This window comes from Piliocolobus tephrosceles, chromosome 20 (assembly GCF_002776525.5).
Source record: "Piliocolobus tephrosceles isolate RC106 chromosome 20, ASM277652v3, whole genome shotgun sequence".
Classification (NCBI taxonomy): domain Eukaryota; kingdom Metazoa; phylum Chordata; class Mammalia; order Primates; family Cercopithecidae; genus Piliocolobus; species Piliocolobus tephrosceles.
In genome coordinates, this window is record NC_045453.1 from 24,049,376 (window position 1) to 24,077,075 (window position 27,700).

The 27,700-nt window shown below is 48.7% G+C and overlaps 1 protein-coding gene and 1 long non-coding RNA gene across 7 annotated transcripts in view; one reads left to right on the plus strand and one right to left on the minus strand.

Annotated features, from left to right (window-relative positions):
• The first annotated feature begins 8,161 nt into the window (after positions 1 to 8,161).
• Positions 8,162 to 27,373, plus strand: LOC111521035. Its single transcript, XR_002724835.2, has 3 exons — positions 8,162 to 8,945; positions 23,014 to 23,150; positions 26,833 to 27,373. It is a non-coding gene; the product is annotated as an uncharacterized LOC111521035 (long non-coding RNA).
• Positions 13,417 to 27,700, minus strand: part of NFATC2 (nuclear factor of activated T cells 2) — a 155,544-nt gene continuing 141,260 nt past the window's right edge. For 2 of the 6 annotated variants that reach the window (XM_023184180.1, XM_023184176.1), the window contains exons 10-11: positions 24,836 to 24,923; positions 13,417 to 17,935 (exon numbers count right to left, since the gene is read on the minus strand). In XM_023184180.1, the coding sequence (XP_023039948.1) occupies positions 24,880 to 24,923 (44 nt within the window). In that variant the 3' untranslated portion in view covers positions 13,417 to 17,935; positions 24,836 to 24,879. The remainder of the gene's footprint in view (positions 17,936 to 24,835; positions 24,924 to 27,700) is intronic. The other 4 variants (XM_023184179.1, XM_023184175.1, XM_023184177.1 and 1 more) reach the window with 3 other exon arrangements.

The following is a 27,700-nucleotide window of genomic DNA, read 5'->3' on the forward strand; positions in this document are numbered from 1 at the left end:
CCCGTGGCACCCATTGCTGAATTCTTCTGTGCTTGTGGTTTATACAGTCTGTCCTTCCTGCTGGGACACAAGCTTCACTGCTGTGTCCAAAGCACCCTGTTCTAAGCACAAGGTCTGCACCAAAAAATACCTGTTGGGTGCATCAATGAATGCTTTGGAGGTCGTCTTACAGTTCTCTGGGCCTCAGTTTCCCCAGCTGTGCAATGTGGATGATGGCATTAGAGGTGTCAGATATGACTTCGGATAGATTGTGTGAGCAAATGTGCAAGAGCACGCAGCCCAGGAAGGCAACAGATGCCAATCCGCCTTCCCAATCAGATTTTGAGGTTGTCTTGGGCTTTACAATGGAGTCAGGAGAATCGCCACCCTCTGGAGCCAAGTGCAGCTCAGAGGGATGGGTCACTGGCCAGCCATTGATACAGACCCATCCAACAGGGCCTGCAGGTTCTCTACACAGGCGCCCTCATGTTGGATCCTCCCAGGGGCCAGGCAGGGAAGACTGAGGCCAGGAGAAACCCCAAGCCTCAGAGAGGTGGGCTCACTGGGTAAGGCTATCTTGGCTGTTCCTCTGCATAAAGCAGCCGGAGGCTGTGAAACTCCAAGGCAAGAGGTGGCCCATGAGTGACAAATGGGGAAACTGAAGGCCAAAGAAGCGTGAGTGCACCGGAGGAGGAGGGTGTCTTAGTGGGAAGAATGTGGGCTCTGGGATCAAGGAGACCTGCGTTCCAGCCTGGCTCAGTCACTCACCGTGTAGCCCCGGGGAAGCCACATCACCTCTCATTTCCTAATCAGTGAAATGGAGATAACAAGAGCCCTTGCTCTGCAGAGTGCTGGGAACGGCTCCTGCAGCGGCTGGCACCCACTTGATAAGCAGTTAGGAAAGAACAGATACTACTCTTTGTATGAGTTCTCTCTTGTTGCCATAACAAATTACCACAAAGGGCTTAAAGCAACACAAATTTAACATCTTACAGTTCCGGAGGGCAGAGGTCCTAAAATCAAAATATTGGCAGGGCTGCCTTCCTTCTGGAGGCTGTAGGGGAGATTCTGTTTCCTGCCTTTTCCAGCTCCTGGGGCCATCTGTCTTCCTTGGATCACATCACTCCGATCTCTCTGTCCCTCATTACATCTTTAATTGTCCTGCCTCCATTCCATAGGAACCCTTGTGATTCCATTAGGTCTACCTGGATAATCCACGATAATCTCCCTGTCTCAGAGTTCTTAACATCATCACATCTGCAAAATCCCTTTTGCCTTATGAGGTAACATATTCGCAGGTTCTGGGGATTAGGGCGGGGATCTCTTTGGGGCTATAATTCAGCCGACCACACTGTTCTTACGATGCCTCCCATCCTGGCCCTGCTCCTCCAGCAGGCTCTCTCTCTCTCTCGCTCTAGCCTTGACACCAAAGGAGTGATTTAGTTCTAATTTGGGGTTCTGGTTGGATGAATTGCAGGAGAAAGCTTGTGTCTCCTCAGTCTTCCCCCATTGCCCCCGGACCATACATGTTGTAGTGAAGGGACTTGTCAGAAGGCAGGCGGCAGCCAAGAATTCCAGACAAAGCTGCTTGGGAAGTGTCCCCATTCATTCATCAAATATCAGAGCACCTACCACATGCCTGGCACTTCTGGTCACTGTGGGCACAACTGTGGACTCGGCAGACTTGACTCTGCTCACAAGGAACTGACCTTCTCAGAGGAAGGCAGTTGGGAGAGGGATCCTATCATAGGCACTAAACCAAAACAAGACTGGCGAGGGAGGGTGGCAGAGCAGGTACATTAGCTAGGGTGGCCTCGGATGGTCTCTTTGAGGAGGTGGAACATGACCCAAAGAGCCATGCAGGGGATGGGGGAAGCACATTCCAGGCAGAGGGCTTGGCAAGTGCAAAGGCCCTGTGACAGGAACAAGTTTAACTTCTTCAAGAAACGGCAAGATGGCAGCATGGCTGGAGGGATGAGGTGATCTGAGAGTAGCTGGGGACCAGATCATAGCAGGAGTCTGGCTTTTATTCTGAGTGAGGCCAGGGCCTATGGTGGGCTTTAGCAAAAGGTGCTATCATCTGGTTGATATTGAAAAGGATCCGTCTGGCTTCTGTGAAGGGAACAGATGATAGCAGGCCAGAAACCAGAAACCCAGAAGGAGGCTACACAGGCAAAGGAGTAAATTGAGGAGAGTTTTAATGGATTATTCACAAAAGCACAGGAGAGAGGGGAAACGTAATATAAGATGAATCCCCCAGAGCTGTCATTGGGGCACCTCTGCTGCCCCAAGGCCCGAAGAGGTTAAGGAAGACAGCAGTTCCTGGGACCGGGGGGAATGGCACCCCATGGAGAGGGCCACATGGAGAGACAGTAGCCTTTGTTGAGGGACATATCCAGTCCACGGCATGAATACCCAACCTTCCATCTCTTGCTGGCACCTCCTATTGAAGGAACCCTCTGGAAGCCAGAGGTGCCCCAGGGAGGCTGGGCATATGGTCTGCCTCCCAGGCCCAGAGAGCTGAGGGTGAATCTGGAGGACAAATGGAAGACACTGGAACAAGCTCCCTGCCCAGCTCCCTGAACGCAGGGCAGCTGACACTGTAGCCTCTGTGCCTGTAGTCACTATGCTGTCTAGCTTTAGAACTGGGATCCTTGAAAAAAAATTAGGGCTGCTGCTCCACGGCAGCCCTGTGCAGAACACACCAGGAGGGAGAGGGAGAGGGAGAGACACGGAAGACGTAGTCCCGCCCCCCCTGGCTCCGCCCTCCATTAGGCTGTTCTCCCACTGCTATAAAGAAATACCTGACCCTGGGTAATTTACAAAGAAAAGAAGTTTAATTGGCTGACAGTTCCACAGGCTGTGCAGGAAGCATAGTGGCTTCTGCTTCTGGGGAGGCCTCACGAAACATACACACACGGGGGGGGGGGGGGGGGACACATTACATGGGCGGAGCAGCAGGAGCAAGAGAAGGGCGGGGAAGTGCTACACACTTTTCAATGACCAGATCTCACGAGAACTCACTATCACGAGAACAGCACCAGTGGATCCACCAGCATGATCCAATCACCTCCCACCAGGCCCCGCCTCCAACACTGTGGATTACAATTTAACGTGAGATCTGGACAGGGACAAGGATCCAAACCATATAATTCCCCTCAACTCCATCTTTACAGAGGGGAGAAGGGCAGGAGGCATCAGGGGAGGGGCCGGGGAGGGATGAGAGGGGCAGGAGCCGCACTGAATGGCTTGCAGCAGGTGAGGGAGTCACGCCTCTAGTGGCTTTGTTCCAGGTGTAAGTAATTATGTGTTGTTACTTTAAGACCTTTTCTTGGTAATTGATTGTGTGGTTACAGATTTCAAGTGGTACAAATGGATATGGAACGCAAAGCTCCTCTTGTCCCCTCCCCCGTGCCCTGGACTCCCAGTTCTGTTTCCTGGAGACCATTAGTAATTCTGAAATGTCTTTCAGAAAAAGCATGTGTGTGTGTGTATGCGGTATGTATGTATTTGCAGATGTGTGTGTATGCAGCATGTATGTAGTATGTGTGTTTGCATTGTGGATGTGTGTGTATGCAGTGTGTGTGTATGCAGTGTGAATTTATGTCACTGTGTGTGTATGAGTTTATATCATTGTGTGTGTGTGTGTGTGTGTGTGTGTGTGTGTGGGGTCATCCCACAAATGGGATGCACAGGTCTGCACTTTGCTTTTTCCCTTGCCAGCCACTGTTACAGGCACTGGGGTGAAACACAGCAGTGAGCAAGACAAACTGTCTTTTTTTGTTTCGTTTTTGTATTTTTTGTAGAGATGAGGTCTTGCTATGTTGCCCAGGCTGGTCTCAAACTTCTGGGCTCAAGCAATCCACCTACCTCAGTCTCCCAAAGTGCTGGGATTCCAGGCATGAGCCATGGCTCCACAGCTCCCGGCCAAGAGAAACCGTGTAGATAACAGGTTAGACAGAGGGAAGGTCCATGAGGAAGGATGAGGCCAGGAGACACAACAGAGCAACAAAGGAGCTGACTCTAAACAGAACCCGAGGAAACAGGGTGGGGGGGCGGTTTCCTCACTGTACTGAGTTGACTCGTGGCCCCCACAAAATATGTGTTCTTGTGCTGGACCCTGGTACCTGTGATTGTGGTTCTACTTGAAAGAAAGGCCTCTGCAGATGCCACCACATGAAGGGTCTTGGCATGAAACCATCCTGGATTAACCAGGTGGATCCTAAATCCAAAACCAAGTATCCTTATAAGAAGAGGAGGCCACATGAAGATGGAGGCAGAGACTGGAGTGATGCAGCCACAGCCAGGGAACACCAGGAACCCCCAGAAGCTGGGAGTGGCTGGGAAGGGTCCTCCCCACAGCCTTCAGAGGCAGCGCGGTCCTGCAGCACTTGTATTCAGAATTCTGGCCTCAAGAATTATGTGAGGATAAATTTCTGTTGTTCAAAGTCACGCAGTTTATGGCAATCTGTTAGGCGGCCCTAGGAAATGAACGCACACACCTATTCTGTTCCAAAGCTGCGTTGGATCCTCCCACGGGCGTCCGCCAGGCGTCGGGTCACCAGGGCTGTGAGGATGGGTGTTCTGATAGTTGGCATTTTTTTGCTACTTCAGTAGACCAGCCCTGAGTGTCTTTGTGTGTCTTTGGTTGCATCGGGAGAGTTTCTAGAGGATAAACTCCAGGCGTTCCCCTGCTGAATCGTACAAGATCTTGGGTTGAGTCTGGGCGCCGCAATTTTAGCCTCAAGGAAGAGGGACCATTGGCTGAAGCCAGGGAAAGTAGGTAGCATGGGTGTCCTGAAAACCAAGAGCAAGGGGACAGTTTCAAGAAGTAGAGATAACACCTCAGAGCCGAATGCTACCGGGAAGTCCAGGCAGAGAAGAAATGAGAAGAGTCCATTTGATTCGATGACAAGGGAGGGCGCTGGTGGTTTGGCAGTGAGGTGGGCGCAGAAGTCCTAGCACAATGGCTGGGGAGTGAGTGAGCGGGAGCAGGGGATGAGAGGCGGCAGCAACTCCTCCTTAACCCTTGGCTGGGAGGTGTGGGGAAAGCCAGGCTGGCGGCTGGAGGCAGACGTGGGTTCGATGGATGATTTTTTTCTATTTTTATTTCTGGTTGATTTAGACAAGGGACACCCAGCATGTTTGAACCTTGATGGTTGGGAGCTGAGAGAGAAGGAGGGTGAAGATAAAGGAAAGGGATTAACCAGGGTGTCCACGTGGGCAGGGATGGCTCCTCTCGAATCCTCAGGGGGAATGGGGTGTGGTGGAGGTGGAATGGGGGGTGGGACAGCTCTTCCTCACCAGATGAAGGGCCCAGCTGAGGGGACTCTGTGATGTGGAACCCTCTGATGGGGCCTGTGTGCGGCAGATGCGTGAGCACCAGCTCTGGGCAGCCCAGGGGTAGGCCAGGCCAAGTCACTGGTGGCTCTAAAAGCTACATGAAAATGGTCATTACAGAGCTTTAAACCTAATTGTGGTGGGGACTGACTGGAGCTTCAGAACCATCATCTGGCAGCTACGTGGAGAATGGGCTGGGGGGGTATGGAAACCAGTTAGGGGGCGGACATGCTGGTCCATGTGGCCGAGTGGCTGCCACATGCCTATTACATGCAGAGTTTATCAGGCACCCATCTGCTTTGTGGAGACGCTGGTGGAAATGCCTATTATAACACAGATACAGAAAATTCTGAGAGGTGGTGTGTTTTGAGATAAAAATCATAAGCAGCCCGGCGCAGTGGCTTATACCTATAATCCTAGCACTTTGGGAGGCTGAGGTGGGCGGATCGCCTAAGATCAAGAGCTTGAGACCAGCCTGGACAACATAGGGAGACCTCCATCTCTATGAAAAATTAAAAAATTAGCCAGGTGCAGCGATGTGTGCCTGTGGTCCCAGCTACTCAGGAGGCTGAGGCAGGAGGATCGCTTGAGCCCAGGAGGTCAAGGCTGTAGTGAGCCTTCATCGTGTCACTGGACTCCAGCCTGGGTGACAGATTGAGGCCCTGTCTCAAAAAACTCACAAGCTCTAGGAGACAAAATCAACTTGAACCTTGACCCTCCCCCCGCCGCCCCCGACAGACTATGTGGCCTCAGCCTGGTTATGTGACCTCTCTGTATATGTTAGTTCTTCATTGCTCTATAACAAATGACCTCAAAATGTAGCAGCTTAAAGCAACACATTTTCATTATCTGACAGCCTCCATGGGCCTGGAATCTGGGTTCAGCTTATCTGGGCCCCCGGGCTCAGGGTTTCTCCCAGGCTGCAATCAGGAGTCAGCAGAGGCCATGGTCATCCCAAGGCTCTGCTGGGGCAGGATCCACTTCCAAGCAAGATCCACAGTTGTGGGCAGGATTCAGTTCCTCGTGGGCTGGGACTGAAGGCCTCAGTTCCCCACTGTCTATGACCAGGAGCTGCCCTGGGTTCTTACCGTGCAGACACTGCAGCTGGCTTCGTCAGAGGGAGCAAATGAGAAGACTCAGATAAAGAGAGTGCCAGCAAGATGGAAGTCATTACCTCTTGTAATCTAAGAAGCGAGTCACTAGGTCCAGCCCACACTCAAAGGTAAGGGGATCACACAAGGGTGTGGCTACCAGGAGTCCAAGCTACTTGGAAGGCTGAGGTGGGAGGAATACTTGAGCCCAAAAGGCAGAGGTCACAGTGAGCTGTCATTGTTCTACTGCCCTCCAGCCTGGGTGACAGAGTGAAATCCTGTCTTAAAAAAAAAAAAAACAAAAAAACCCCCACCAGTACCTAGTGATAATAGAAATCAGAGCAATTGTTGAAATACTGTTTTAAAATTCTCTAGATAGTGCAACCCCTGAGTGTCAGCACCAGGTGGATCATCCCCACCACCCCCTCCCCACATCAGGATGCCACCAAGATGCCGCTGAAAGACATTTACCAACAGATGCCCTCAGGCCTTCAGAGATTGGGTTGGACATCTTAGCCCGTTTGTGTTGCTATACAGGAATACCTCGGGCTGGCAATTTAGAAAGAGAAGAGGTTGATTTGGCTCATGGTTCTGAGGGTTGGAAAATTCAAGATGGGGCCTCTGCCTCTGGCGAGGGCCTCAGGCTGCTTCCGCTCGTGGTGGAAGAGGCAGGGGAGCTCATGTGTGCAGGTCACCTGGTGAGAGAGGAAGCCAGAGGGGAGGTGCCAGGCTCCTTTTAACAGCCAGCGCTCACGGGAACAGATGAAGTGAGAAATCAGCCCCCACCAGGGAGGGCATTCATCTACCCATGAGGGATCCACCCCATAACCCAAACGCCTCCGTTAAGCCCCACCTCCAACACGGGGGATGGAATTTCAACATGAGATGTGGTGGTGTTTGTGAGGGGAGGGCGATCAGATGAACCAAACTATAGCAGCGTCTGTTTGGGTCCAAGTAACCATGGAGAATACAGTGGGCCTGATTTTAGGATGGGAGCTGAGGCAGTGTCTCTGCTGACATCTGGAGCTGTAACATCTAATGGAAGAGATGCCAGGTGGAAGCAACAGCTGGACAAAGGCCTTGAGATGCAGGCAGTGTGGCGTGTTTGGGAAACTGAGAGATCAAGGGGCTGGAGCAGAGGGCAAGATGGGAGAGTACTGGGAGGTGAGGTAGGAAGGGAGGTGGGCGGTGGAAAGCTTTGGTGGCCACTTAAGGAAGGTCTTTGACTTTCACACTGAGGGTCTTGAGCAAAGGAGGGACCTGATCTAAGATTAGCAGGATCACTCTGTGATGAGGACAGGCAGAAGGGGAAAGGCAGGGAGACCAGCCGAGAGACTACTGCATCAGTCCTAGCAGGAGGTGACGCTAAAACAAACACCAGACTCAGAACAGTGCCAGGCTGAGATGGCGTCAGTTTCGGGATAAAACTGAAAGAGGGAACTGACAGGATTTCCTGACAGATCGAAGATGGGTGTCAGAGAAGAAGAGGGCCAAGCATGGTGCTGGGCTTCTAGCCTGAGTGACTGGGGTGAAGGTGTTCCATGAAATGAAATAAACGCCGGGCTGGAACGGCTCTAGGGAGGAGAAATGCAAGAGTTTAGGTTGAAACATGATCAGCTCCAGGTCTCTTTGAGGCCTTTCTCCCTCCCTCTGCACCCTGCTGGCATGTCCCCTTCACACAGATGGAGACTTTGCTTAGTCTGTGTTCTTCACTGATGTGGTCCATGAGCCTTGAACAATGTATTCGTCCATCTTCTGTTGCTTATAACAGAATACCTGAAACTGGGCATTTTGAAAGGGAATTTCTAGTTGTAGAGACTGAGAAGTCCCAAGCCGAGGGCCACATCTGATGAGCGCCTTCTTGCTCACAGAGACTCTGCAGCGCCCCCTGGTGGCACAGGATATCGCATGGGGAGGGGCTGAGTGTGCTAATGTGCTGTGCTCCGGGCTTTCTTCTTCTTCTTGTAAAGCCACCAGTTTCCCTCCCATGATAACCCATTCACCCATTAATCCATGAATGGATTCCTCCATTCACAAGGGTAGAGCCCTCAGGACCCTGAGTCACCATTTAAAGGCACCACCTCTGAACACTGCCATATTAGCATGGCAGGCAGGATAAGGGCCCCCTAACGACGTCCATGTTCTATGCCCATCACCTGTGGACGTGTTACCTTCTACAGCAAAAGCGACTTTGCAGGTGCGATTGCTAATCACCAGTGAGAAAGGAAGCGTGCCCTGGGTTACCCAGGTTTGCCCCATTTAATCACAGGCGTCCTCAGAGGCAAAAGAAAGCGATGTGAGAGTTTGTTAGAGAAAGGCGTGAGGCTGGGCGTGGAATCAGAGTGATGGGATGGCTGGCCCAGCAGATGAGGGCTGAGTACTACGGAATGCTGTCAGCCGTGTTTATTTCCAAAGAAGCTGGAAAGGATGAGGAAACCACCTCCCCTGGAGCCCCCAGAAGGAGTGCAGCCCTGCCGACACCAGGATGTTAGACCCGTGGGACCTACTTTGGACCTGGACCTGCAGCACTGTGAGGTGATGAATTTGTGTTGCTTTACGCCACTAAGTTTGTGCTAATTGTCGCAGAGGCCTACAAGGAGACAGGACTCAGGAGCGGTGGGTTTCAGCTAGGAAGAAAACACGCAGGTCCTGGGGGAAGGAAGACAGGATGTAGGGGTTTATGGTGGGCCGTGAGGTGCAGAGGGATGAGCAGCAGCATTTCATGGGGCTGTGGGGCAGGAAGTGGGGTCTGAGCCTCAGGGGGGTCAGAGTGAGAGACGCAGGGGATGAGATGAGAGTGACATGAACAGGGATAAATGGCAAAAAAAAGACTCGTCCTGGAGGGGAGGCCGTGAGCCCTGAGAGATGGAAGTCATGGGACCTGGGACCCCCACTCCCCGACTCTCCGAGGAGCCCTGGACCTACTCTGGGCAGTGTTGGTCTTGGGAGCCAGGGGGTGTCGGCAGGGCAGAGTTTAGGAAAGCCTGCCCTCACACCTTCAGATCCTGGAGCCCAGCTCAGGGGCCGAGGTCTGTGTCGAAGACCCCAACAGCGCACAGAGGGTGCCCTGGCTTATTTGCACCACGGGGAGGATAAATGAGAACGTGGGCTCCTGAACCGCACAAGTGCAGGTGTATCTGGGGAGGACCAGATGGAGAGGCGCCCAGCCGGAGCACGTTAGCACCGTCTAACATAGCAAACTGCAGGCGCTGGCCGCACCTCGCTCCGCTGCAAACAATCTATTATTCACCTTGTCAAACACACTCCCCCGAGAAGCCGGTTTCAGATTTGGCTTGTAAACGGCAGCTGGCTGGCTGGCCCTTCTCTTACCTGTCCCCAAGGAGCTGTTGAGCCACAGCAGTGAGCATTTTACAAGCGGGAGGGCCACAGGTGACTGCAGGCTGCCAGAAAGCAGATAACTGGCCTGGCAGGCTTCAGAATTCTAGGGAATCATGGTCTTTATGGCTTTCTGCAACAAAGGGAACTGGCTCTTTCTAGAAGACAGGCTGGAATATGCTGTTGTGTAATTAGAGATGAATAACCCGAGCCATATGGGACAGAAGGAAAGTCTCCCTTGAGTCAGTTGGTTTATAAAATGTGTTAAATATTAGGAAATGATTAATTTTCCATACATTCCAGATGAGCCCATTGTTCTCCACGCACAGGAAAGGCATGTTTGCTCATTTAACACCCAGTTCCTGGGGGCCTACCATACCGCATGCCAGGCTGTAGAGAGACGGCATTGAGCAAATCAAGACAATCGTCGCCGCCATGGAATTTACAGGGGCAAGAGACAGCAAACATGCCCACAGTCATCCAAACGCCAGGCTGAGTGCATGTGTGGGCGGGGCATGGGGTAGGTCCAGCATGACAGTGGTCACCGAAGTCCTCTGAGGACAAGAATTTAATTGGAAAGTTGAAGAATGAGGAAGAGCCAGTCCATGAAACTCAGGGGTCAAAGCGTTTCAAGTTTTAGGAGGACAGAGAGGTGGGGAATGGTGTGGTCTGGGCAAGGAACAGAGAAGAGGCCTGGAGGCTGGAGAACTTGTGGCCAAGGAAGATGGCTGAGCCTCTTGCCTGGAATTTGGATCATCCTGAACACAAGGGGAAGCCGTGGAGGGCTTTAAATAGGACTGTGATAGGATCTGAGGCTGCTTTAAGCTCGATCTGGCTGCTGTGTGGATGGGGAGGTCGGGAGTATACCAGCGAAGGGCTGTTGTGTCATCCAGGTAGGAGATGAGGGTGTTCTGGTGAGCACGAGGCATAGAGGTGGGATGATTTCAGAAGGGACCCAGCGGGATTTGCTGATATGTGGGCAACGGGAACAGTGAGAGATCTGGGGTTATTCCCAGGGTTTTGACTAAGCGACTGTAGATAGATGGTGTTCCCATAAACTGATGAGTAAGATGGGTGCGTGTTGGGAGAGGAAGAGGAGATTGGGAATCAGGGAATTTGGGGGCATATTGAACTCAAAATGCCTCCTGGCTACCAAAGAGAAGAAGGCACGTGGTGGGGGAGGTCACACGGGAGTCTGGCGCGTGTGTATGTGAAGGTGTAAATACAACCCTCTCCACGGTTGTCTTGTGAATGATTTTTTCTCGTGGTATTAAGGGCAGAGGGTTCTAAATCAAATATCCTCTGACACTTTGCACAGCAGCAGAAACTGTTGGCAATGTGTTTTCAAGGAGTTTTGTCAGTATTTCATAGAAGGATGAGGTGTTCCCATTTCAACAAAAAATTTAGGGATCACTGATGTAAAAAGTATAGCCCCTGGGAATCAGAGTGAATCGTCACTGTACTTCCTATCCAGCACAGTGTTTCAGAGCTTGAAGTTTTTAGTAAATCAGGGATTCCTAGAAAGCCTGGGACAGGGCAGATAGACAGCAGGGGGTTTTGTTTCTTTGATAACTCCTCATCAGACCATTTACAAAGCTCAACTTCTGAATTTTACCAGGAGGGCAGGGCAAGAGGTGGTTTAGAGTGAGAAGCCCTTTTTGGAGAAAGTTTGGTCTGACCTCGTCCATCTTCGTACCACAAAATGTCATGAGGTTTATAGCAAGCGTGTCCTTTATACCCCATCACAGCTACTGGGGATCCGCAGACAAAAGAAATGACTTCACTTTCATTTCGTAAAGGCCCTTGTGGCTCTGTGCCTCTGTCCTCAGCATTATTTTATACTCAACCTGGTCCTACCAGGAACCCAGTTTCCTTCTAATGTATGAACATGAAGAGGCTGAGTAGGAGTCAGCATTTGTTTTCTCCTGTCAATCTTACCACTTCTTAAACTCCAACTTGGCACGAAACCACTGTTCTGTTTCTGCTCCTTTGTACGAAACCACACCATGCTGTTGGTACAGCAAGGAACATGTTCAGATTTGCAAACTCCTGGCAAAGTGACTCCAAGATGCTCCAACACAAACTTCCTTGTCATCTCAGGTTTTGAAAATTGGATAAACTCAAGTTTCTGGCTTTAATGATCTATTTAGAAAAATTAAAATCCCATAGTCAGAGCTCTAAATGTTTTCTTCCAGATATTAGTCAAATGAGGTCTCAAGATGAGCTCAAGGCTCCACGATAAGCCTTAGGTGAATCTGAAATCTGTTTGTTAAATGATGGGACAGTTGATCGATAGCTAATATTGATTAAGTATGCAGTACCTGTGAGGTGGGGACTAGAGTCCTCATTTTATATCTGGGGAAACTGAGGCACAGGCCAAATTTCAGTGTGGCTTAAATATAAATGTACAACACAGACGTTTTTGGTTTTTTTTCTTTTTTAAAAATGACTATAGGTTTAGCCTTGTCCTCTGCTTAAGTGATTTTGACTTTCGATTCAGGAGAAGTGGTGTAAGGTTTTCGGAAAGTGAGTTAAAGCAAAACAGTTGGCCGCAATCATCTTAGTGGGGCACAGTTGCCCTGGGCAGGTATTTTTTGTGGGGCTCCTGTCTGCCTAAGCAACTTGAGCCATTCCTAAATCAGCACCATTCTGGCGATCCAGTCTCACACCATCCCACAAAACTCACGATGAAAATACTGCACCAGCCATCGGAGCAATCTGCTCACCAGGGTGCTCTTCTGGAAGCTGGCCCTGACCCTGTAGGTGCAGGTTCTAGAGCTCTTTGGGGCATCTGAAGGGGAGAAATGGGAGCCAGCTGGTCCCAGCTAACAGAGGGAGACTAAGGATATTTCAGGATAGGCACTTCCAGCAGCCAGGACCCATGCAGGTGTCTGTCTGAGCTTGGGACACCTGCCCATTTGGTAGTGCTGGTTACAGGCACTGGAATAGCGGGGGGGGGTGGGGACTAGAAAATTCCCAGCAAGACATTCCAAGTGCGGGGCTATGATGGGGTGGCGTGGGTCCCTAAAGCACAGGGCCTGGGGCAGATATCCCATTTCCCTGGGGTGAAAGGGTGGGAGGAGGTGCGAACCCTATTAAGACTTTAAAAAGAGCAGCTACTTCCAAACCTCCTAGGTGCTTTAGCTACAGGATGGCAAAAGCTGTTTTAAGGAGGAACTTGGCTAGAAGGTTCTAGTACTTGTTTGTGGGTTCGAAGGTATAAGGCGTTTTTTTTTTTTTTTTTTTCTTTAACCTTGATATTTTGCAAGATGCTCAAATAAAAATGGTGGCTTTTGCCTTCCAAGTGCCTGGCTTGGCCCAGTTGACTGTGAGTGCTTCGGGACCCTTGGAAAGCTGGTCTAAGGTGGGCACCATAAATCTCCTTTATGAATATGCTACCTCAAAAGTAGTCTAGAGGCACAGATACAGCAGAGCTGTGCCAGAGACAATCAAATTCAGGTTGACCATGTGGCTTTGTCACCTCCGACAAGTGGCTTCTGAGCCTGAGTCACAAGCACAGTGTGACTGTACCTACCTCCTAGGGCTGAGATGAGGAGTAAACGCACACACTTATGTGCACACACACAAAGTTGCTTGCGGAGGGAGCCCGAAATGTAAAGGGGATATTTGAGTAGCCTCTCCGGAAAAGAAAGATCCACCAAAGTAGCTGTTGCTTCCAACTGTTTTATTGCTAAACTATCATGATACAAGTCGTATAAAAATACTTTACATATAGGAAAAATAAACTACGTTAAACTGGAGATTAAAAATATTTGCATAGGAATGTGATGTATTCAAACGCCTTTAACAGGATTGTCTAAACCTAAGCCTGCCAGCACCGCCATGTTGGAGAGACCTCTGTTTGTCGGAGAACTGTACTGGTTCGCTCTGCTCTGAGGGCTGTAGAGGCCATAGGGGGTCAGTGAGGTTCTTTGACAAGATGTCCAGGATGCTAAGCTTGTTCCAACAGCCATAGCCTCAGTCTGCTCAGGCCAATCAGAATGCTGTGAGCACCTGCTCTAATAGAAACAACAACATTTGCATCCATTCCATTCAAAGCTTGAACTCAGCAGGGAGTTTATTCTAGTCAGCCAACAGCTGCATAAAGGTAGAATGTTAATTAACCCTTTCACTTCCAGCTCTCAGGACGCTGATGGCGCAGGGAGAAACTCTGTTACCAACCACCAGAAAAGTTTGTTTTTAAACAGACTGAGTTAAACAGTGATGTTGGCTGTAAGTCAAGGCACTCACAAAAGCTGAGGGAAATGGATGTTTATGATCACAATTTTATGTGATGCTGCTTTTTCGTAAGCATTTAATTGGAATGCAGGAAAATACTTGCTATGCAATTGGCTGTTTTGGTTCCATGAAACGTAATGCCCTAGCCTTGAGCCTAGGAGACCCAAAGTTAAGATGCGCTGGGTCACCGAGCACCTTGCCTCCAGGAAATGAGTTCAGGAAAGGTTAGCCCAGCTTGTCAAGAACGTCACAACTCCATCCATGCCTCTTGTAAACTTGAAATGAAAACATTCTTTCAATTCTGAGCAATAGAAAGCACTTGGAAAGTTTGTTTTTGTTTTTGTTTTTGTTTTTTTTGACATGATAAATTGTTTTACTGTAGTCCAGAGTGAGAATTAGAACATATCAACTCCTGATCTGCCTAAATGTGACAGCCTCTGCCCAAGACTGGCTCACTGAGGCGTCTTGGCTACTGGATGTAAACAAAAAATGCAATATCAGTGCCTCCCAGTTCTTTGAAGGAATCAATTCATCCTCGGTTATGTCTGTGCTGGAAAACTGTGGATGTCCTTTGGATAAAGCATACAGGAGTTATCTGCCAGGATTTCGTTTTGGTCCCCTCTGTAAATATTAGCCTGAACGTAGGGTTCTGTGAACATGAATTCTTTTCAAATTCCATTACAATGCAGGCAGGGTTTTGGTGTCAATTTTTTAAAATCAAAACCACCTACTAGATTACTTATCTGGGGCGATCTAGACACTTGATGATTCTCAGTGACCAGATCCAGGCTCAGGGCTGAAGTCAGCATAATTCTTGAGCAAGAAAAAGGTGGTTCCTTCTTCCATGAAACCATTCCTTCTCCTGAGATGCTGTCTTCTAGGTAGGTGACTAATAGGCTCTGAGTGGGAGTTTTATTACATGGATTTTTGTTTCCTGGAATAATTAACAAATGTTTCAAGAATACATCATTTATCTTAAGAAAAAAACCTATGTGTAAAAAGAGACATTTAAAAAGATTTCTGACCATTTATAAATATAAATCTAATTCCAACAGGGGTGTAATATTTTGAGGACAGGTAAAAAGCATAAAAATACAGGTAAGAAAATAAAATTTAATAACATACTAATTAATCTGGATTGCTATACATATTATCAAGCAGCAGCATTTTTTTACAATACAGGAAGACTTGCAAACTTCGGAAATATACTACATTCAGCAACATGGTAGACCTGTCAGAGTGCTACATATTTACATTAACTTAGATGTAGCAAGTGCAAACCTTCACTTAACTGAGATCCTTCTAACACACCTGCAACACGCCCATCTTTACCATTTATACATCCCTACTTTCTCATTCTCTTAGAGGATCTTATTGCCTCTTCCCATACTGGAAATATTTCATGAGCCATCCTTCTTGGCAAAATTTCCTCCTAGCATTTGTAACTGACAAAACTTCCTTGATAGCTGTCAGTTCCTAATACACTTTCTCTTGCCTGTTTATGTCTCAAATCTAATGCTTTTGTTTCTCTTTCCTTTGCTATTTGGTACAGTTGTTTATGAAAGTGCTTCCTATGATATCCAGCTAAGATGTCTTAGAAAAACAGAGGGGTTTATTTGTGTGTGTATTACACACACACACATGCGTACAGGAGGTTGAGCTACCAGGAGGTCCTTTTTGCTAACATAGTTAGAAAACTGATGGAAAATGCATTAGTCCTTTTTCACCCTGTGGACAAGGAAGCTGAGCTACTTTGCTACAATAGCAGGAAGGCACTTGGGTAAAACATTCAGATAACTGAGGAAAGCTCAAATTCCCTCAAGTATAAAAAATGGCTCCTAGCCAGGTCAAGGGAGAACAAATCACTCACCACACACTCCTAGCTTTTCCCCAGTGAAGCCAATATTGCTGGAGAGAAAAATTCATATTGCTGGAGAGAGAATTCTCTAGGTGAAGCTGCTAGTATAAGGAACTTATATAAGGAACTTATTTTGTTCGTGAGGAAGTAATTTAGCATCCCAGAAGTTCTATGGTGGGGGTCAACCTCTTACTGGCATTCTGTTTATTGAAAAGAGAATGTTCCTAAACTCTGAGCTTAGGGGTGGATGAGGGAAAGGCTGTCCATTGTTAGGGAAAAATAAATGCTAGGTATTGACCAACAGGTTGCATACAAGTGCACAGGCCCGAATCTGAGCATTTTGTCTTCTATCTGGAGTGCCAAACACACCTGGCCCCACTCCCAGGAAGCTTTTGCCTCTGGGTAACCTTGACGGGAGAGCCAGGACTTACAAAGCCCACAGTGGGCACTGAGTGGCCAGGACTATCTTCTGAGGCCTTCTGCCTACAGACTGGACCGAGAAAACACTAAGTACAGTCTGCGTGCTAAGAATATTTTCACTTTGTTGTGGATTATTGAGGAAACAACTGAATGGCTTAAAAATGAATCCCCCCCCACCCGCTTGTCCTGGGGTATCTGCAGCAAATGCCAACAGAAACACACCTGCCAAGAACTACAAGGGTTTTGTTTGTAAAAATCACAAAAATCGCACCCACAGAGGAAGACTAGGGGAGACTAGGGGTGCGCTCAGTGGAAACAGTTGGGAGGAAGGAAATCACATATAACATACAACTGGTCTGAACAGAGCTCATTCAAACTAAAGGATGCATTCGAGTAGATTTCTTCGCGTTAGAATTCTAGTGCGAATAGGTCTTCAGGGGCAGAAAGGGTCTTTAAATACGTTCAGGTCAAATTAACCCGTGAAGCTGGGAAGCGCATCCTGAGCTCGAGTGTCCCACTTTGAATTTAGGATAGAGGGAATTCAGCCCTTTTCCTCTATCTTGGTAGACACCCACTTCCAGAAGCACTTGGGCTGTTTTACTTAACAAAAATACCCGCACTACTTTTCTTGGTTGCTTTAGCCCTTCTGCTATTCCTCAATTAAATGCACATGCTTGAGATTCTCCACTGCTTGATGGAAAAGCACTCTGGCTGCTAGGAAGAAAGCAAGCCGGAACCTTGCAAAGCATCCAGGTTGTATAGCTGCAGCAGACAGGTGCTTGCTCTCTGCAGCCTGGGTCAGCCCCCCAAGTCCATGGAAATTGTGTTAGCAGGACTGCGTGCTGCAGGGGTTAAAGAACAGCTCGCCAAAATAGCTCCAGTGCTAGGTGCCCTGGCCAGCTTTTTAAAGCAGAAAAAAAATAGTAACAAACGCATATACATGTCATAACTTAACGCCAAGAAGTCTTAACAAGTGATCTTGTCCGGGCAAGACAGTTTGGTTTTGGAATAAGAATTCAAAAATAAAGCTTTAGCCGTGGCCCAGTTGTGGCATGGACTGGGCGAGCTCTAAGGACTGACAGTTCAGTTTCTACCTCTACCAAGAGGGTTTTGGGTTTCTTCAGCCTGTAAGCTGGGCTCTTGGATCACGTTCCTTTGGTTGTTCTGAGAACTCCTTTCCTTCAAAAGGTACAGGAGCTGTATCTGTGACCTGGAAAAATGAACGCAAGGGCTGGGGTTTAAATCACAGCGCCCACATCTTCTGTCCCCCGCCCATCCCCCCAAGCTCCAGTCACTCTGTTCTCAGGCATGTTCCAGTGTCCTGTCTTGTGCAGAATGTGCTTTTGGTCAGCAGGCGCTTAATATTTGGACGGAACACCATTAAGATCAACCAGGATGCTCTCTGGGATTTAAAACATAAACCAAAAAGAAGAGTTCTCTCTGGTGTTTAGAGGGAGGCGGCGAGCTCCTTAAGCGAGAGTCCGCTTAGTGCCCATACATTGATCCGCGTGTGGGCTCCAGGCTGGGAGATGAACGTGAAAGGAGACAGAAGGTGAGGGGCTGTGGAGGGCTCCGAGGGGTCAGATACAGAAGGTGTCTTGCTATAATGGCTTCTTTTACGTCTGATTTCTGGCAGGAGGTCCTGAAAACTCCTTCCTGATAATTTCATTAACTACAAAAGAAAAGAGGAGGGGGAGAGAGAGAGAGAATGGGGCGAGTGAGAGGGCACCAAGAACATGCATCAGGTTCGCTTTCTAGAACCTCTATCGGGCTATTTATTTTTGAGACAAGGTCTTGCTCTGTCACCCAGGCTGGAGTGCAATGGCATGATCATGGCTCCTAGCAGCCTCAGCCTCCTGAGTAGCTGGGACTACAGGTACACGCCACCACACCTGGCTATACCTTTTTAAATTTTTAGTAGAGACAGGGTCTCACTCTGTTGCCCAGGCTGGTCTCGAACTCCTGAGCTGAGGCGATCCTCCCACCTGAGCCTCCCAAAGTATTGGGATTACAGGCATGAACCGCTCTGCCCATCTCTATTTATTTAAATACATTTTTTTTTGTTCCTTGTGATAGTATATTTGACAATTTTTAATGTAAGGAATGCTTTCCTACATCATATTTTTTTCAGACACTATTTTGTGCTAAAGATCTATTAGTGAAAATTGCTCAAATGGTAACTTTTTCAAATCTTTGTGGCAAAAATGGATTTGAGCCATAGGGCATGTTTGAAGTAACTTTCTCCTCTTCTGCATTTGATGTCATGTGCTTGAGGCTTTCTATTGTGTACCAAACTACTTCCGCTCTTTCCACATCCAGAAAATGCCTATTAAGTCTGATAAAACGTGGTTCTTTCTTGATCCATAAAACTTACAGTTCTCAAAAGAGGAACTCTTACAAATAGAGCAAGTGAGGGCCCCCCAAAGACTGACTGGCCATCAACATAAACAGTTTCCATTTCAGCACAACCAAGTGAAGGATCATGTGCCAGTTCTGGAAAGTTTGGTCACCTCCCTCCCCAGAAGTATGTGTGGAGTTCCTAGCAGGGAACCAAGAGCAGTACCAGTCACTGGCATCAAGAAGCAAAAGCCTTGGCTACCGGGTGAGATCTCAGGATAGTGGATCCTGCAAATGGGTTCATTCTTGGAAAGCAGAAGGTGCTATTGGTGACAGCTCCTCCGTGAGGCATGCTCCCTGAGGTATGCCTACACCTTCAGTTTTGCAGGTAGACCATATTGACTCATTGTGGGGTGGAAGGGATGAGGATGTAAACCCCTTTGGGAGTCCCGTCAAAGGCAGGTTCGTTTTCCATGTCCTGGTTCTGACACTGAAATCTTCCCACACCTCCTCATACTTCCTTTTCTCACCTTAGGCTTAAGTTACATTGGCACTGAGGGTTAAATGTGCAGAGTTGCCCAAAGTCTCTCTAGGCCCTCCTAGGTTCTCCTAGGTTCAGGGTGCTTTTCCCTGGAAAACCCCTGCCCAGATGGTCTGCAACCTCCATAACAGTGAGAGGCGAGGAATGCAGAGAGCTGAATGAACCGGGTTTGATTCTCAGCTCCTTCTCCGACTGTATGACGTTACCTCTCCGTGCCTCAATTTGCTCAACTGTAAAGTGGGAATGATAGCACACATCTTTTCAGGCTGTTGTGAGGATGCTAACCATTCACATATGTGACAGCGCCCAGCACAGTGCCTGGTGTTCAGTGGCTAGTGGCTGGGATGGTCAGTCAAATCCCCACGCTTCATGTTGGACTACTGAATTCCGTGCTTTGCAACCATCGGCTTTGTTTTGTGCCAGAACGTCAGGCACGCCACAAGCGTGTGCGTGAGAGGTCAGGTTCCAGAGCCAGCCAGGGTTAGAATTCCACCTCTGCCACTTCCTTGCTTGGTGAACCTTGCCTTGGTGACATAACCACTCTGTGCCTCAGTTTCCTCATCTGTAAATTGCATCTAAAAATATTACCTCCCAGGTTGCTGAGGTGCTTGGATGAGATAATGCAAGTAAAGATGACAGTGCCCAGTGTACAGCCAGTGTTGGTTTGTAGACCAGTGTATACGTATTAGATATGTATTCGAAATACATACATTATGTATAACTTTTCCAACATGTGGAAATGGATTCACTAATAGGAATGTAGAGGACAAATTCATATATTTAGCTAACCAGCACTAGTTGGGCATCTACCGTGTACCTGGTAACAGCTGACTCCCAGGGGCCCTAAACCAGAAGCTGCCTAAGGACTGTCAGCCCGGACCCTCAGTGCTTCCTGCAGGGGTGACGAGCTGACCATGCTGTGCAGGACTCTTATGTAGCAAAAGCTGAATGCCCGGGGCAGGTGGGGTCGGGGCAGCTTCATGTGAAGCTTTTCAAAGCCCGGATTCCAAAGGGCTTCCTGTTTTCTCAACCTAGGAAGTGAGAGGAGTGGATCCTTAATGAAAACTTTCCACAGCCTCAGCTTTCTAAAAATAGCTGGTAGGCAGAGACACTGGCACCAAAGCCCTCTCGAAGGGCTGTTTCCCTTCTCAGAACACAGGGCTGGGGCAGGCGATGGGAAGTAGAGAAACTTTTCAAGCAGACAGAAGCGTGTTTCCCTCCCCTTGGATGGAAATGGTCCTGCTTTCTGGGAGCTACTTTCAGATAGAAGTGAAGAGTTGCATCTGGAAAAGCCAGTAACCCTATGCACTTGGACCTTCTTGCTATTGGGGGTGGTGAGGGGGCCCTGAGTTCAACTCCCGCCCAAACCTCTCTGGGTAGGAACCTCCTCTTTCTGAAATCTCGGCACCTGCTCCCCTGACTACCAACAAGGAGAAAGTTCTAGAACAGAACAGAACTGCTAGGTGGTGGTGACAGAGGAGAGCCACATTGGGCTTTAAGTTCTGAGAGAGGGTCTCATCTCAACCACTTCATGCAGAGTGCACAGGGAGGCCCCACATTTGCAGACTCGAGTACTAGGGTGCAGGGGAACCCCAGTGCCCTTTCACCATGCCATTTCTCCTGGTCTCTGTCTGTCCCCGACTCAGCCCTGTTCTCTCGTGTCACCTTCCTCATGCTGCTCCTCTTGGTAGCACCATGCTTTCCCCAGTCTAATGCTTTTCCTTCTCACTCACATCACCCAAGGCTCAGTCTCCTTGGGAAAGCCCCCCTTGGTGGCCACCCTCGGCCCAGTTGCACTCCCATCTCCTCACTATCCCCTGCTGCGCTGATGCTCTCCTTCCCCTCATATCCCTTAGATGATGCTTTGGTGCATGGGAAGTACTCAACACTTATTTATGAACAGAACACAGCAGCTTAGAAAGGGATTGGGAAACTTCAGGTCACAGCCAGGACTGGCCTCCCCAAGTCGGCCTCTGAGGTTTGGGTGCTGAACCACTCTCCTGTATCATTGCCATCAGCATTTTAGACCTCCAATCATCTACCCTAGGCCAGCAACTGTACCTCTCCTCCTACCTGTTCCCAAATGGGGCCAGGTGCAGTGCTCTACCCCTGTCCAATGCTGCCCCTTCCTGGAAGCTGCCCCACATTCCTGCCATAGTGCCCTCCCTCCAAAAGCAAGTACTGAATTTTCAAGTAGCACCACTCATGCATGGCACCATGCAGACAGCAGGTGCTTAATGCTTGCATTAGCCCACCCCAAGGACCCTGCACCATCAGCCTAGGTCCCTTGGTTTAAGGAAGCTGATTTTCCTTTTTCATTTGATTGACAAATGGGTTGCTGATCTGTTACTTGTTTGGAGTCTTTCTCTCTACAAAAGAATACCAGCCATCCACATTTCCTGAGAGCTGTGTACCAGGTCCTACACAGTGCCAGGGACTATTATTTAATTCTCACACTACTCCTAGTAATATCATTATCCCCATTTTATAGATAGGGAAATAGAGACAGGGAGACCAATACTCTAGCAGGTGACAGGGAATTGGGATTTGAACTCAGGGCCCATTTAATTAACTTGTACAGTATTGATCCTCTCTGTTTTGGGGATCCCAGAATCCTCTGAGTCATGTGCGTGAAGTCAGGGGAAGGCTACAGTAGACTCTGCCTAGCCAGCAGCGAGAGGCCGTGTGATGAAGGCAAGTGCTCTGCTGGAGAAAGCATCCCTTTCTCAGAACAGAATTGAGGCCAGCAGTTGTGAGTCTGCCACGGTGCTCTTGACCTCTGATCATCCTTACAGAGAGGTGTCCCGCTGAAAAGGCTGATGGAGAATGATCTCAGGGTGACTACTAAGCCTGAAACTGGAGAGGAAAAAGTGAACTGATCTTAAGTACATAAAAATTACGCACAAAACATAGTGTAACATTTTCAGTATATATGACAAAAAGTCATTTATAAAGAGGTGTTTCAACTCAGTAAGGAGGATATTAGTATTCTAATAAAAATGGCTACAGACATAAAAAGATGATATACCAGGGGTCCACAAACTTTCCTGGAAGGAGCCAGATAGTATTTTCAGCTTAGTGGGCTCTTTCTCACTTACTAAGCACTGCCAGTGTAGCATCAAAGCTGCCGTAGACAGCAAATGGGCATAGATGTGTTCCGGTAAAACTTCATTTGCCGAAACAGGCTGGGGGCCAGGAGTGACCCAAGCACTGTAGTTTGTCGGCTCCTAGTATATATATGCTAATGGCAAAGAAGAAAAAGCAGGGTGTTCTCTTTGCCTGCTTTTTGAGGGTGGCAATCTGGGGAAGCCAGTGCCTCTTACTGGATTTCTAAAAGCTAAAACTGACTTCTGTTTGTTAGTATCCCATTCTGCCCTAGGACTTTTCTGTTTTGCTAAAAGGCCCAGGCACCTGCATCTACTTTCTCCTCCCTTCCTTGGTCAGAGCTCAGAGGTTCCCAGACTTCAGTTTGCAGCAGGATGGCTGCTCAGGATTACATGAGGAAAACAACACAGATGTATGAATACTTCAGGTGCAATTTAAAGGACTTCCAAGGGTGAATTTCACTGGAGGCCCTTTCCCTTTGCTGACTTTGGAACTGAATCCCCTGAGAAAGCAGCAACAGGAAGGAGCGGATAGGTTGGGTCTTGCTTCTCACTCAAACCTCAAGCATGTTTTCTAAAATCTGGTGAGACCACGTGAGTGTCCACGAGAGCCTGGGCCCAGCCACAAAGGCCACGGCCAGAAAGACACTCCTCAAGCTTGGAATCGAGAGGGCTGCATTCTCCAGGCCAAATCAAAGAATCTGAGAGCCAAGAGGGGGCCCAAGGCACCACCCCCAGTCACCACTGACTGTTTTCTCCGCCTTGCAGTGCCTTGCTGAATTCACTCCCATGACCCCCAGGCTTGGGTCAGGATGCGTGAAGCTGAAAGCACACGAAGTCCTCTCCGTGCTCTTCTGCCTTTGGTCCTAACTGTCCTCAGGGGAAGCGACTCTGAAGGCCAAGAGGTAAGTTCCCTAAGCAACCAGGCCCCAGGCCTGCTGGTCTTGAGCCTTCCCGTGACTTTTTTTTTTTTGAGTCTCCCTCAGTCACCCAGGCTGGAGTACAGTGGTGCCATCTCAGCGCACTGCAATCTCTGCCTCCAGGTTCAAGTAATTCTCCTGCCTCAAATTCCTAAGTAGCGTAGCTGAGGTTACAGGAACCTGCCACCATGCGGGTTTTTAGTAGAGACAGGGTTTCACCATGTCGGCCAGGCTGGTCTCGAACTCCTGACCTTGCCCTGGCCTCCCAAAGTGCTGGGATTACAGGCGTGAGCCACCGTGCCCAGCTCTTCCCCTCTGACATCTCAAAACTGAAAAGGCCTGTTACTTGAGACAGAGCTCTCCCAGACCTCTGCTTTGCACTTACTAAGTAATTTCCCAGTGTTCATCTTCTCCAGAGAAACCTGGCCATGCTTGAGTGAGGCTCAGTGAAAAGAACATAAAACCCTTACTAGGACTGTAGCCGGAAACTGTGGGTGGGGTCTGAAGAGTGATGCAGCAGCAGTAAATCCCCTCCCAGGTCATACTGGTCAGAGCTACAGAGTCAGCCACAGGCCTGAGCCGCTGGCTCGCCAAAGTCCCCAAGCCCAAGACACACATTAAAAAGGCACCGCCCTTCGACAAGTTCCCTGAGGGGCTTACAACCTCAGCACCCATATTTTACTTGCATTTTTATCCTGATTCCTCAGACGTGAAGTCCTGAGGCCAGAGAGTGGCAGATGGTTGGAGAATGTGCCCCTCCCCCCAGGGCTTCCTTCTGCCACAGGGAAGTAGGGGTTCATCTCAGCAGGCCCCGTCCTCTGGCAATCGTGCTTCTGAAGTGTCAGCTCCCCTGGGTGTGCTAATATAAGCTCTAAGATGGTCTGGGCACTGTGTGCACTAGTTTATTCCAATTAGAATATGGAGAAGATTAAATAACAGCAACAGCATCTAAGAAGCTGAGGCACAGAGAGGTCATGCAACCTTCCTCAATGTCTCATCTGGACTTCACAGCCCAGGGCCTCCTGAAACTTGCACGGTAGGGTCTTCTTCGCTGCCAGGCTCTTCTGTGGAGGCCCAGCGAGGTGGATCTGTTGGGTGAGGGGCTCACCGAGCACCCTGGGAAGCAGTTCAAGGGGCTGATTTCGAATCCAGAAACCAAGTAGCAAAATCATGCGACTTCAAAAGCCACAACACAAGGAAGCCCCCGGGAGGAGCTGAAACCTTGAGCTGAGGGAATCGGGATTGGAAATGCCCTAAGCACAGGGCGGGGCTTCCTAGGTAGGTTTTCTGACCTCCCTGCCCACTCTGCTGTTCCCCGGTGCAGAACACCCGCCACGGATGGAGAGCGTTATTTAACTGGACACCCACAATGAAGTGTGCAAAACCAAAAAGACGGTGCTGCATTTTTCCATGCAGGCCAGCCCTGGAATCGGGAAGCATGCAAGTTACCGGGGCCTCATCCCCCCTTCTCCCGCCCAACCCTGAGATTCTCAGGGAGGTCCCCAGGAGTGTCCACTTCAGAAGTGGAGGGGTCTAGCCCTTAAGAGCAGGAGAATGAGAAGAGAGGGCCTTCAGCTTGTCAAGTTTTCTTATACTTAAAAAAAAAAAAAATTCAAGTTAAGGAAACACACAGCTGGAAAACAAAAGGAGAAGCAGGAGATATCAATTACCTTTAACTTTGATTTCTCGGATCAAAGATCACAGTCATTCTGTTTCATAATATGTTTTGTATCCAGCTAAGGTGTGTGTCTATCAGCTCTGAAAAAGATTTGCAAAATCATTTTTGAGAAGAAAAAAAAAATCACCTTTGATCTCTCTTACGCTTCCAACTTATGCCAATATCATCCAAGCCCAGGAGGGAACTTAACCCTTTGGCTGTAGTTTAAGCCAAAATTCTGCAACATCTTAGCATTTGTGCCAGAATTAACCCAACACTAGGGTAATAATCATAGAGATGAGGGACTCTGTGCAAAGTGCATTACATTATGTGGGGTGCGGGATCAAGGGGAGTGTGTTCAAGCTGGACAGAAGGGCTGCTGTGGGGTTTCAAATCATGGCCAACTACAAAGAGAAAATTAAAAAGCCAGTTTCTGCTGCAGTCAAAGGAAAATTAGAATTTCATTAAAGATCTACTCAACTGTTATCTGCCTTCAGGCATCTACAGATACTAAACTGGGCCCTAGTTTCCTTCTTAGTGGTCAGGGAAATTCATAAAACTGCACATTTTCTTCCTGTTTTTTTGTCAACAATGGAAAAAGGCTCCTGCCCTATCAGCCCAACAAAGGCGCTTGAAGAGAATGAGACCTGGGGAGTCTATTGTAAATAAACCCCTCTCTATGTCTGTACAATGCCTGGGGCTTTCAAAACACCTGTCTTCCCAATCCCCTTTGAATGGCCGAATTGAAATACCCAAGTCCATTCCAAATGCCTGATTTAGAAATACTTTCTGAGTCCAATTTCTTACAGGGAGTAATGCAGCGTTATTAGAAATGTCAAGTAAACTAGGATGCTTTTTCAAGTAGAGGCGTAAGCTCCCTGAAATCTCATCTTCAAGGGTGACAAGAACGCTCAATAAATGAGATCCTATTAGCGCTTGTGCAGTTAGCGGCCTGGATTTCCAAATGTTGGGCTCCAACAGGAATTGGCTAGTTGGGGTTGGCTACTGCTACCCTGGGGCAAAAGAAGCACTTCATCTCTCCTCCTTTTCTGACCATGCATCTCAGGCCATCTCCCAAAGCAAACATTTCCAGGTGGATGTGGCCCTAAGGCAGCTCCCACACTAAACTGCCCAGTCTCCACTCAAAACTGACTTCTTCCAAGTCCAAGAGCAGACCGTACTGTCGGATAATTCACTCAGGACCTTAAAATACCACCTCTATCCTGATGATGGCCACATTAATATTTTTAACCCAGACCATCACTCCTGAACTTCAGATTGCCAATATCTACCTGCCCACAGGTCATCTCAAACTTCACAGGGCCAACACCAATCTCCGGATCCTCACCCCCGCTCCTCCTCTCCTCTCCCCCTCCCCCTCCCCCTGTCTCTCCTGTTCCCATGGTGGGAAACATATTCTCTCCTTCCAGTTTGTCAGGCCAACCTAAGTGTTCCCTGACTCCTTGTCCACAGCACACATCCCATACATGCTTCTGGATTTACCCCCCAGATAGCCAGAAACCAACAACCTCCACTGCTACCCCCAGTCCTATAAGGCAGGGTGATCCTGTTGGAACTTATGTTAAAGCACGCCACTCCCTGTTTTGCTCAGTGGACGGCTCTAAAGTCCTGTAATGACCAATACGTCTTCACTTTATCCATATCTACTCATTTAAGGAACACTTAAGTGGATCTCAGGCATCATGCATTGGTCTGAAGTCATACCCTTGGAGAAGTCGTTCAAATCTAGTTGGAACCCCAGGGACCAGGCTTTTCAGACCATTCAGGCAGAACATGAGTTCTCTCTCCAAACCTTTGAACACCAAACTGCATGGTGCCCAGTGTTAATATGGGGGTGGAGGGCACAATGGCACTACCTCAGGGGACTCGAGAAGCCAAGCCCTGTTCTGTCACCTTCTCAGAGAAATAGAAAGCATCACATGATGGCTCCGTCTGCAGCATTCGGAGGCACAGCTTCCTGTTTAGTCATGGAGTTTCATTCTTTGTCAGCTTCTTTGTGGAAGACAGAGGCAGGACCTGACTTCATTCAACTGAGGCCTGAAATCAACTCGAGACCAGACCACCGCCAAACACCCTCCTCCGCAGGTGGCTGCTCGCTCTGCCTTCCTTCATCCTCACAGACATCTCCGGGGGTGGTGGTGAGAGTCCCATTTCTCAGGTCAAGTCAGTAAGGCAGAGAAAGATGGGGCAACTTGTCCAGGAACAGCCTTCTAGCATTGGGTAGAGAGCAGATATGGCCCTAGCTCTATGGGTACTACTCCTAGGCTAGGGTTTCCCCAATTTGAAAGATCCTCGTGCTGCCCTGGGGCCTCTGTTAAAATGTAGACTCACATCAGAAGCTCTTGGAACACAAGCACGTCAACAGTACCTGAGCCTTAGTTTCCTCAGCCACGAGATGGGGAAGAGAACACTTCCTTGGCAAAGTCACTGTGAGGATTAAATGAGATGCTATAGGCCAGGCACGCTGGCTCACGCCTGTAATCCTAGCACTTTGGGAGACCGAGGTGGGCGGATCACTTGAGGTCAGGAGTTCGAGACCAGCCTGGCCAACATGGTGAAAGCCTGTCTCTACTAAAAATACAAAAATTAGCTGGGCGTGATAGCAGGTGCCTGTAACCTCTGCTACCTGGGAGGCGGAGGTTACAGTGAGCCAAGATGGTGTCGCTGCACCCCAATCTAGGCAACAGAGCGAGACTCTGTCTCAAATAAAAATAAAAAAGATGCTATCGCTGGCTCATTGGCTTGTGTTTATTAAGCCCACAATATTGTCCCCTAAAGAAGATGGAAGAGAAAGAGACAAAGACCAGTCTAAAAGAGGCCACTCCAATAACCAAGAACACCATTCTGTTTCCCTACA